Source organism: Lottia gigantea (assembly GCF_000327385.1).
Source record: "Lottia gigantea unplaced genomic scaffold LOTGIsca_35, whole genome shotgun sequence".
In the NCBI taxonomy this organism is placed as follows: Eukaryota; Metazoa; Mollusca; class Gastropoda; family Lottiidae; genus Lottia; species Lottia gigantea.
Window position 1 is genome coordinate 537462 of NW_008709190.1, and position 12788 is coordinate 550249.

A 12788-nucleotide genomic window follows, 5' to 3' on the forward strand; every position below is an offset into this window, starting at 1 on the left:
CTAGGTTCTTATCTTCTAACATTAATTCTAAGACAGGCTAGCTCTAAGATAATTTCGAGAATACGTGGTCTGGTGCAGACTGACTGAAATTCAAAACTGAGAAGAAAACCAATTTCTAGAGCTGATCAAGATTTAATTTAGGTCTAATCTACTTAAACTGACTTTAGAAAACATCTTACTCTATCTTAATGCCCAAATATTTCTATGTTTTACAGAAGGCGGAAGACTAGAAAAAGAACTGGAGTATACCAGAAAAACTATCGGAGAAGGAAGTGGAAATTCAAACGAATTAGTTATACAAACACCAAAGAAAGGAACAAATATATTAACTAAAGAATCACTCTTATTACATCTTGAGGCTGTGAAGAAAGCAACAGAAATCAGTGTCAAGGTAGACGGACAGTAAGTATTGTTAATAAATATCAATTTGACTTCAGGGAAGGGAAGGTGTGATTCTCCCAAAAGAATTGGTTGGATTTGTTGAATGAACACAACAAACTTTTCAGATCTGACAGAGGTTTCTATAAAATATAGGTGTTAAACATAAGGGTGATTTGAGCTCCAGCAACAAGTTAATGTCTGATGAATTTAATTCCTATGAGGAGAAAGGGTGGGAATGAATTCAATGCCTGATTTGGCTGCATCTTCTATTGCTACTGGAACTTAAGCAAATTGAGCACATGCTGTTCCCTCAACAGCTTCTGGCAGCACTCTCACTTTTTTATGGGCATCAGCAACTTCACAAATGTCAAGCTATTACATTCGCCTCATAAAGTTTGTACTAGCTTGACACTATGAAGATGGGACAGCAGTTACTTAAAGTTTTTCATTCAAGTTTTTATAGGCTTTATTGATTTGTAGTGAGTTGATTAACAATTTTGTGGTTGAGCAGTTGAGCTTGAGACTTTTTGAATAGCCCTCCTGTGAATCATATAGAATTGGTATGATCTTGAGGAAAAATTTTCTTTAGATAGATTTCATATTATTAATGATTTTATATAATTTGTATTTCAGTACATGGAAGTTTAGTGATCTGTGTCATGCTGCTAATTTTCAAGTGCTAGAGTATGATATATTAGATATTATGTTAGAAAAAATTTTACCATGTATTATTGTGACACCATTAGATTGTTTCTGGGAAGGATCTAAATTACTGGGTCCTGAAAGACCTATTGCTACCACGTAAGTTTATTTCTAATCATTGTTACTATATACTGCTCTTTATTCTTTGGATTGTGAAGATGTATAGGTTGGCCATCCATTTGACAAATCATCTCAGAAACACAAATTTTTTTAGCTAAGTAATACTGTTGAGCCTTCAAATCTATGTATGTCTTGAATTATTCTTGAGACTTTGCCATATATAAAAAAGACATATATAGAAATACAAAGTGAAATTCCTAGTTTGAGGTATTTTTGAAGAAATTATGCAATTTTCATACTTCTGAAGACTATTTACGTATATACAAGACTCTGTAATCAGTCCCTTTAGTTTCTCAATTTAGGAAAAATTCATACTAAAAGTACTATTTACTCAATATAATGATGATAACAGTTGCAGCATCCATTCATTTTTTACAGCTTTGTCTGAAATAAAAGGCTCTATAATATCACAAATTTTGTTTCATAAAAAAATCTATGCTTGACTCTCTCTAATAGTCTATATGACTATGAAATAGTTGTTACAATTGAAATAAGAACATCTTCTGTAATTATGATCTTAAAGGAACAAACATCAAATTTCACAGTCAGTGTATGATGGTAGTATTGTATTAACCAACATAGTTTCATTATTATTTTACATGTTTGATGTTTGCATTATACCAAATTCCTATTAGAAAATATCATAATCACAACTACCTCAATGCCCCTTCTGAAATTATAGCATTTCTACATCTTGTTAAAGAGAATATTGCCATATACTGTTGAATGTTATTGGCTTGGTTATTTGATGAGATTTGAATCAGGTGTTCCAGAACAATAGATATGAGCTGCTTCACCAGATACGCAATGATTCATAGTTTTTACTTTAGAGGAATTAAAAAATATCTAAACTTGGAGTGTATATCTCAGTGATTAGCCCAACAATCTAGCCTTACCCACTTCCTCCGATGGGATATCGGAATTGAGTTTAGGGCCTGATTTTTAAGCTATGAGAAGCCTAATCTCTCAAGAGTGGAGCCTGAAACCTTGAACCTACTCTAGATATCATTATCAAAACAATGACAAAAGCCCACAGTACCACAATACAGTTGAGGGGTATGTTATTCCCTGCTTTGTACAGCTCCCATAAGTTATTTGGATTTGGTTCTCAAGTAACACCCTAAATCACTAGCTACTTTTATTTTTAAGAAATGTTCTCAGGTTTTATGTATGTTGGAATCTGACAAGGAAGCAGAGAATAGGGATCAGATCTATTGAATATTGTAAATTTTTTTACTTGAAAATTTTTCTGTTAAAACGTTCTTTAACTTACAGGGTGTATGCCACATATTCTAATGTGATTTGTAATTTGACAGTTTTTGCACCGAAACCTACACCAGTGAATACTGTGACATGTTTTGTTTCATAACATAGTCAGTAGATTATGAGAAACTCAGATCCTGTTTCGTATTCTAGTTGGCAGAAATTGAGAAAGGTTTTTGTAAATGATTATTGGACAAATGATCAAGGTTTTTACCATTCCCTGCCATTAGACTAAAAAGATTGTTCAAAAAGTGCAGATTTTTATTGTCAAAAATTCTAGAAATGATGAAAACTGGAGATCTATAAACAAAATTTCTTGAAGCAGTTTAAGCTTGTCATCTGCTTAGCAAGATTATTATTAAGACTGTTTCTTTTTTAGCTATTATCCTTTAACATGATCAATGCAATCTTAAATCAATCTTACTGTTAAAAAAGACTTCAAGTAAATAGAAACACCATAAAACAAGATGTAAAAGTAGGGAATTAGTCAATTATAAAACGGAACAATACAAAAGAAAACTAATGCACCCATTGCACTATAGTGTAAGATTGTTGTGAAACAAAGTTAAAGCCCACCCCAATATCATTAGAAGTTATTTATATATTTATTTATATTTACTTTACAACATGAAAAAACTATTAAATTCTTGTACTGGAGCTTGAACTTGAAGAATTGTGAGAAAATCTTTTATTTTGCTTTCAAGAAAATTTTTATTGCTACTGAAATTTGAAATGATTTTCTTTTGGAAATTTACATCTCAGTGAACAAATTAAAGAATCAAAGATGATAATTAAAAGGAGAAGGAATTGACACTTTTCTTCTGTTATGCATAATCAAGGAAAATGAAAATGGGTCTAAATTTTAGTTTGATTGTGATTTGAATGACTTATGGCTCTATTTTTCTGCCTTTATGACATTTTGAATTTTAATTTTTTCAACTCCAAATTTAGAAACAAACTAGACTGAATAAAGCTACCTAAACATATAAACATACACTAGAAATGACTAGATACATATTTACTATTTTTAATCATTCTTTACGAAAACTGAGATAGTTAAGTGAAAACTATGAAGATATTTTTAATAAAGGTCTAGATTGTTTTTTAGTGAAGTGACTAATCCATTAGATGTTATTACTACAGTAAGATGAAATTTGATAAGGCAAATGACCAGTCTTAAACAACAATGGAAACCTATTATTAGTCTTAGTAAAAAATATCTTCACCCTAGGATTTGGTTTGAATTTCACCATTTTGCTGTGAAATATATTATATATCAGAGTGGCCATATAAGAGGCCATTGTAAAGATATTGTGGACAGACGTCATTGTGATATGTATATACTTTCAATGTGATGGCCACCCATGAAGATTATTCACCACTCTACATAGCAGACTTAGCACCTGCTTGGCTCTTGTTAAAGATATTCATGATATATTGAAATGTATCCAATGCCATACTGGTGATACAGCTTTCAAAATAATTGGCAGACTGGTGCCACACTCTATTTGATATATTCATTGGCAGTTAAGATAGCCCCCATACTCTCTACAAATAATCAGTAAAAAGATATTTCTATTTTCGTAATCTTTCAGTTTCATTAAGAGGTTATTTGAAAATTTGTTTATCTGAGACTTTTGATAGATTTCAAACTTTGCAATGATATTTCTAAGGTTTTAAAAATGTTTAATCGCTTTAAGAGAAGTTTTCAGTTTATGTATGTTGAAGTTTAGGAGATTGTGTCTCGTTTGATATGTAGAATATCATCATCTATTCATTATATAAATTCGGGCAACATGTGTATCTTGGTGCATCACCAAACTTGCAGACTTTCTGATATCTTACAATTTCAAAATGTGGCTGTGAGTTTGAAGGGAGGAAAGATATCAAGTTGATTACCAGTAATTTTTAATTTTCGAGGCCTCCCAAGAAGAAACATTATCAAGTACATTATTACCATATCTTAGCAATCATACTCAAATTGTGTCTGCTAATGAATGGTGATGCGCAACATTGAATATCCTAATGGTAGCACACTCATGTTGATTTGCCAAGAAAGAAGTTGTAATTGTATCGAGATTTAATTGTGTGTCTTAAAGAGATTTTAATCTCAATCTCTTCAAACAAGTTATATCTCTTCATGTGTGTGTTTAGCTTTGATTTAATTTTCTTGGCCCAGTGGCTGTTGCTAACAAAATTGATAGTCTGCTAATAAATCTATGAGGGAGGTCTTTGTCAGTCTGTTCTATTTCTTGTTGAAACTACTAACATGAATTGATTTTGACAAGACTAAGTGATTTTTTACTTTGTCTCTTTGATGTCACATTTTCAGAGAAAAAGATAAGATAACTCATACAATTTTTGAAAATAATACGTGTAATTCTTTTTTCGTCATTCGATTAATGCAAAAGGAAAATTCTAAATGAAAATGAGAAATGAGAATTAATGAGTATTCTTTCTTTCTTTGTTTTTTTCTCTGACTTCTTCCAAATGGACAGGCCTTAATCTCTAATTTTTCTGGGATTTCTGAAGAAAAGAAGCAGACTCAATATGGGCATAGTTATATTTTTGTCAGATGTTGCATTTCAGAGGGACTGACATACAAAAGGTGTGCGGTCATTAGCCATGGATAATGAATACCTCTCCCATTTTTCATGAACTTTCTAAGGTGAAGGGCAACTATAGGTTTTTTTTTATTCAGGACATGATGAATATTGACAAATTATACTTTAGATAAGGAGGGATTCAAAACTCAAACAGCTACTGTGGGACTCAGCTTAAGTTATGCAAGCACACGTTTCATTTTTGTGTCCTTTTATATACGTTGAGATTTTGATGTATGCCAGAAATTATTAAACTACAAAAAATGTACAAATGGGTTGCATATTTTATCGTAAATGAATTCACCAGCATACTTGAGTATATAATAGTCTGAATAGATTGTACTGTTAGTGGTATTCAGTTACTGTTTTATAGAAAAACTGGAAATGTACAGAGATAATCTCATATTTTTCTACCTGGGTGGCCACATTTTAATATAACTCAAATAGATATCCATCCCTTTTCTTTCCTTAATTAAACATCATAAAATGTTTTTAAGTAAACCAAGGTGATGTTAAAGCTGTTTCTTAAAGCAATTAAATAAAATTGTATCATTTTACCTTGGTAATGGTTGGCCAATTTTCTTTTTACTCTGGTTGTAAACATTTCACTATTTTAAATCTGGTTTATTTCTTCTACAGTTTTTTTTTACTTTCTTTCTTGCAACTTTTGCAGGAATTGAAATACTTAAGTCTGTGATTTTTTTCACAGTATTTCTTACAAACAGATCAAATTTAGAAATTTTTCTAAAGCCATTCCGCTTCACTCTACCACACCAGAGAAACGGTAGTTTTGTTTAAAAAAAGTAATTTAAAGTTTACAGAATGTATAAACACAATCCTCAATTGTTTATAAAAAAAAATGTGTGTCTGCTAAAAGATAAAGTAGGGAAGCTGAGAAAGGAAAGCCATTTTGAAATACCTGATTTTCTGCAAATAGCTGTATACTGAAATTTCTTTTACCTGATTCTAAATTAAGTTGTTGAAATACCTTTCTATTAAGAATTGAAGTTAGATGTAAGGAATTGAGCATCTTGCATAATCAATTATGGAAAAAAATCATAAAATATCTATTGTAAAAATATATATTCAAAATATCATTTTTTGTAATTTTTTTGAGGATTTAATTTTGTGTTATGACTTCAATTTTCCTACTTGTTGAAACAGCAAAAAGTTGTTTTATTTAGATAAACTAATAGCAAATGCTTTATGAAACTGAAATGAATACATACATTCAGTACCAGTGAATCAGCAAGCATTACAAACTGTTAACTCTTCTATGACCTAATTGGAATGCCAGATATGTTTTATAGAAATCAGAGACCTCTCTCTTAGACAGGAATCAAAGTGTCTGTTTGAATCTATTACCACATCCAAGTACTTATTATTCATGCCAAAAGATGCCATTTCAATTTCTGGCATTTCTGGTCTGGAATAATTTGAAATGAAGCATTTTTAAGTGTCATTGACAGAATGCAAAATTTGATGTAAAATGGTTTTGATGCTTTCTCATATACATGTATATGTTGTAAATTGACCATTTAACTTTTGTTACATCTGACGTGTGACATATGTTTTGGACATAAGATCCATCATCAGGATTGCTTATGTGGAAATATGATTTACTTGCTTAACTTCTTCAAGGAAGAGAACTGCTAGTTAAAAATTGACAACCATATTTTCATACCATACATTTCTCTTATTACAGAGGAGCATTCAATATGCCCAATGAACTAACCTGGAAGAATTTGAATCCTAAAAAACTGATTGATGATTTACCTAAAACTTTCCGAGTAGACGTAATGACTGAGCTGTTTGAAAGGGTAAGTACATTGTTTTTATATTTGAATTCATAAGCATGGGATCTCTATAATTTGCAGTTGTAAAAAAAACCATTCACCTAAAGGGACATGTTCACTATCTGTTTGACCAATTAGTCTCAGAAACAGTAATTTTTTAGCTTACATAATCAGTAAAAGTGTTCACAGCTCACTCTCAAATTTGAGCCTTCAAATCATGTGTGTACAGAATTATCCTCTGCCATTGATAGAAAAGAAATATATAGTAAAAGAAATTTCTAGTTTGAAGTATATTTGAAGGGACAATGCAATTTTTATGCAGTTCTACAAGTTGTGAAGAATATTTCATATAATCAAAACTCAAATCAACCTGAAAATGGCAAACCATGGCCTTTAATCAGATCTATATATTTAATTTTAGGCGGGAATATCTTCAGCTTATCAAGAGTTAGAATGTTTAGACCCCAGAGATCCAGAATGTCCCAAAACTGCTAAAAATTATTACACAAAACAGGTAAGGCTTTTTTCCTTCAGGTTTTTTTTTTATTATTGTGTCAAAAATGTGGAACCTAACAATAGCTGTCAGTCAAATGTCACATGATTGAAATTCTTAATGAAATAAATTGTCACTTATCACAAAATTTTGCCAAAAATGGTTGGATGAGAAATTGAGTTTGGTTCAAATTTTACATAGTTCATACCTGTTGGATTTAACTGCTTATAGTTCAATCTTTGATTACAGTAATGAAAAGCGAAAGTTTTTAATTTTAACAAAGATACTGATATTTGTTTAGAAAATGTTTTATGATGATTTTAATGTTGGATACCTGAGCAACTAAAGACTTTGATTATTATTTCTAATTAAATATCAACCTTTATGACAGGGTGTAGCTTGTCTTATAAACTGAGCAGTGTACGTCTTAGTAGGATATCAATCAGTGGAAAATATAATCGGCAAACCAGTTTAAATGTCAGTTTTTGGCGAGGATTTATTGGATGCTAGAATGGCATAAAAAGTCTCTATCTTGGTCAACAAGTGTATATAAGCTTATTCATCAGTTGGACTTACTGGCTGCCATGACTAAAGCATAGAACCTCTATATAAGATAAGACATAAAATGATTATTGACACACGCTTCTAGGCATGTCTCAAAATTATTTAGTTTAATTGATTATTACTTAGTTTTATGGATTTATTGAGAGGAATTAAGTTATGACACTAGATCATTAAGTATAGGTTGTGCAAAATTGTTGGTCAATTACAAATCTATGCAGGACTAAATAAACTCAGTGTTGTCACTCATCACTGACTAATGGTCAAGACAAAAAATCTAACAATTACCTGTGAAAAGTGTTTGATTATCTCAAATAATTAATAATTATGTTGCATATAATGAGCTTTGAAACAAAATCATCTTATCACAAATATATCAATCTTTGAAAAATTTTGGTTTGAATTTATTGAAATCTAATGGCAATTTCAAGTATGTTTGGATTGACTCCTAAAGCTCTTTTCATACAATGTGACCAGTAAAAAGAAACAGAGTTCAATCCTTGCTGTGTTGACTAAAGACTGATATGTATCTATTCTAAAGCTTTTTCCACAAGGAATCAACACAGGCTTTCACCTCGCGATAATGAGTATTTTCTTTACGTGAGGTAGACCCTGAAAAATACTATTCTGAATGTGTGTTTTCTCACTAACGCATGATAGCAGGGCTTGGCCTTACCATCATCACATTGAAGATATTGAGAAATGCGTATAAACACCTCCCTGCCCTAGCTATTGTGTCAATTTTAAAGATAATTGTTATTGGCATGCTTCTCGTGCCAGGGACTTTCCATTCAGCGCAGACAATTTTGTCACAGAAAGGTGTCAAGTCTTGCAATTTGTGCACAAAAACTTTTTGAAATTTTGTGTTTGTATAGAGACAGAAGAATACCAGGGGTGTTAGATAAGAGCCTTGATGTAGACCTGTGTACTAATTATATCAAGTTGCAAACCAAACGTGGTCATTGACTAACTTGATTGTATAAAACTTGGGTAAAAAATCTCTCAGCATATAGATGTCAAGATGAGGAATTCAAATATCAAAAGCTCTTACTTTAAACTGAATTTTATTATGAAAAATCTTATTAACCGATAATTGTTGATTTTACCTTGAAAAATAAACAATGGCATTGAAAACATGAAAACAACACCACAATGGGAAAGTAGAAATGAAATGTTTGGGAAGAAAAGTTGTATTCAGATTTAAGACTTCAAAGTCTGCCTGTTTAAAGCCCATGTTAACTTTGATGAGAATAGATATATAATATAAACTATTTGGACTTGTCCATGATATTTTATACTGGTATTCTATAAATGCTTATTGGAAATATTTAAAGATGGGCTTCCTTATTTTTTTTTGTTTCAAATTAAGCAAACTATTTGATTAATTGGTGTTTCTCATGAATTATCATGTATTGTTAATCATATCATTATGTTCTTATTGCATATAATTATGAATTGAACCAATCATAAATGTCCATGTATGTACAATCTGGATATACAAAAAAAAAAGACTTTTTGACCTTTCTTGATCGGTTACTGGTAATTCTCTTCTAATTTATCTAATTATGAATTAATTATGGATATGTGAGACAAACTGGTATTTTTCCAAGTCTCTGCTGTCTATTCATATATGTTTTAGAATTTTCATTTTCGGATATGAAAATAAGGGAACCCATCTTTATTTAAAAGTAATTAGGAATTTTTGGATCATCACTTTTTAGACTTATGCTGTTTTGAGCTTTTTTTTTGAGAGGAAAATCTAAAGAAATCACCTAGTTCCCTATCTGAGCCGCAAATTTTTTGCACCACCATATGTGTTATTTATATATCCAGTACTAGTATACTTATTCTAAAACTAACTTTTATCTCTGTTATCAATAGTTGGACATACTGCATCGTGAACTTTCAGAAAATAGTGAATAAAAAACAATTGTATTGTTTATTTTAATATTTGACACATTTTGCACATTTTCACCACTTGACTTTTCCATTTGTTTATTTTTCTTTCAAGATATGCAAATAATGTGTCGAGCATCGTTGTCAGGAATGTGTGTTGCACACTCAATCATAATATTATAGCAATTTGTCGAGCTGCATTATAGATTGAAGTCAAACGTCAAAACATCGGCCTACCTCACAGCTCACTCTGGCAATGATATAAACAAATTAACTTGCCATTACAGTTGGCATAAAAAACAGCCCTTGAAACTCAATTTGTTCAAAAACTGACTCTAAAAAGTGAATATTTGGTTAAGAGAATCTAATTAAGATGCAAAATTATTTGCCGTCTGTTCTGTTGCATTTCACTTGAATGTGGGTGGTTTACAGTGATATGAGATTTCTTCTAGCCATGTAGCCTTTCACATTTAACTTGTTTACACTTTAATTGATCAACTCTACTACTTTTCTTATGTGAAGAAAATCTTAAAACACTTTTTGCAAATTTCACCTTTTGATGCCATGATATTAAGCATTGAATGATAGTAATATTGAATTGACAAAATATCAGAATATATAATGAGGACAATATTTGAGGAAAGGTGTGTAAAAGTGATAGAAAAATGTGTCCTTCCCAATTTTCAGGCTAAATGATTGTAACACAATATTTCAATTGTTTAGCCTTAAGAGTCTTAGATTGAATAAAATATTGAACTTTTATCTGATGAAGGTGTAATTGCAGTCAATTTCTCTTTAAAAAATGAAATGTTATTCATTTGATGACTTCTAATTTCCATCAGAGAACAATCAAGACATTTCAAATAGTCATGTTTATATAGAGTTGTACTGTTAATAACTTATACATCAGTTTTTCTTATGCATTCCAGTTTACACATTATATCTATGTTGCAGATCTCTTGTTTTGCTGATTTGAGACTTGTGGATTTTAAACTGTTCATTTCAATGTTTTTATTTTCCAGTCTCCTGATATCGGTGCTGAATTGACCAATGGCTGTCATGGGTTTGCCAAAAGATTTATGCATTGGGATGAAGACATGATAGTTGGTGGTGTCCGAAAAAATAAAACTGGACATATTGTTCAGTAAGTATTAACTTATCTTCAAGTTCATGATTTAACACATTTTCACTTTAATTACCTCAGATTGGTTTAAAGCAACCTTTGGATACTTAGCTTTAAGAATGAAAATCACAATATCAAAATGTTTGAAACCATGATTATTATTTTCAGTGCTGAAGCCTTACAGTCCATAGTGCAACTAATGGGTGAAAAGAGTCTGTATGAATACTATTTAGATCAAAGTAAAGTTCAAAGTATTAGATGGTCTCGAGCGAAAGCCAAAGAAATCTTAGAAACATGGCAAAGAAACTTTTCATTGGTAAGGAACTTTTGAAATCCTTTTCTATGAAAATTATACTGTACCAGTACTATTAAATTTTTGCCATTTTGGGGGGGTTGATATAGTCCTGAATATATGTTAATAGTATTCAGAAGTACTGGAAATGTACGAAAATCACACAATTCCTTTTAAAATACAGTGAGCTGTGAACACTATTACTGATTAGCTCAGCTAAAAAGTTCCAGTTTCTGAGACTGAAGTATGATTGGTCAAAAAAATGGCCTATCTGTCCATTTGAAGGGGAACTCATGATTTCCAATTTTTGTTATGTTATTGTATGACAATAGGAAATGCAGAAAACTTAATGCTTTCACGGTCAGAAAAATAAAATTTTTTCTCTTAGAATTTTTTTCAAGCATCTTACATCAATACTACTGTTAATAATTCAGTTCTATATTTTATAGATTATCAACCAGTTTGGAAATGACACCATGCAAGATAATGTCTACGCCTTTTCCTATACTTCATTACTTGACATAATTCGAGATTTCTCCAGTATTAGTGTGGTGCGAGTTGTTATGGGCTATGTACTTATGGTAAGTGTCAAATAAGAATAGTTCTTTATTTTTAATACTTTTTAAACCTGTATTTAACATCATTACATCTGCTTCTTCTTATTGCAAAAATCTAGTTAAAAAATTACATGTATTGAAGTGAAAATGTGATCTAAAGAGAGAATTTTGATAATATTATGGAATTAGTACAATATCAATACTGCCTATTCTCATTCTACAAATAGTTCTACAAATAGTTGAAATTTCACTCTATTATTTGAAGTTATTAAGAGTACCTCCTTTTAACTGATATAAAGTAAACAATAGGGCTCAAAATCATGGTGATCACAACTTAAAAATTGTACATCCTAATGTGATTTAACAAAATCAAAGTAAAAATTGTTTTTTGCTCTTTTCAGTTTTTATATGCATTAATTTCCTTATTAAAATGGAATGATGCTGTTAATTCTCAGAGTGGTATTGGTATGGCAGGAGTATTATTGGTATCATTATCAGTAGCAGCAGGACTGGGAATCTGTTCTGTTATTAATATTAAATTTAATGCCTCTACCACACAGGTAATTCATTATCATCATCAGCTGTTTATTCTACTGTTCATTCAGTATATGCTTATTCTTCTGTTCATGTCTTTGCTAGTTCTAATTCTGTAGTATATTATATTCCTCTGTTATTCAATTGCTTATTCTTCTGTTATTCAACTGTTTTATTCTTCTGTTATTCAACTGTTTTATTCTTCTGTTATTCAACTGTTTTATTCTTTTGTTATTCCATTGTTTATTCCACTAACTTCATTAAACAGAACAATCAAAAACATTGAAACATTCTTGGAAAATTATATATTACTTGTCATATTTTGTCATTTATTTATATATTAATTCATTTCAGATTATTCCATTCTTGGCTCTAGGCCTTGGAGTAGATGACATGTTCCTGCTAGCCCATACCTATGCAGAACATGCCAAGGATATTCCATACTCGGTAAGTTCAGTCAATATTTT

The 12788-nt window shown here is 30.8% G+C and overlaps 1 protein-coding gene across 1 annotated transcript in view; it reads left to right on the forward strand.

The window, feature by feature from the left end:
* Positions 1-217: 217 nt before the first annotated feature.
* LOTGIDRAFT_71238 (hypothetical protein) overlaps positions 218-12788 on the forward strand; it is a gene marked incomplete at both ends in the record, with an annotated part of 28104 nt that continues 15533 nt past the window's right edge. Inside the window, 9 exons of the mRNA XM_009058608.1 lie at positions 218-402; positions 1015-1157; positions 6777-6889; positions 7287-7379; positions 10838-10959; positions 11107-11254; positions 11680-11811; positions 12189-12347; positions 12676-12768. Of these exons, the coding sequence (XP_009056856.1) occupies positions 218-402; positions 1015-1157; positions 6777-6889; positions 7287-7379; positions 10838-10959; positions 11107-11254; positions 11680-11811; positions 12189-12347; positions 12676-12768 (1188 nt within the window). The remainder of the gene's footprint in view (positions 403-1014; positions 1158-6776; positions 6890-7286; positions 7380-10837; positions 10960-11106; positions 11255-11679; positions 11812-12188; positions 12348-12675; positions 12769-12788) is intronic.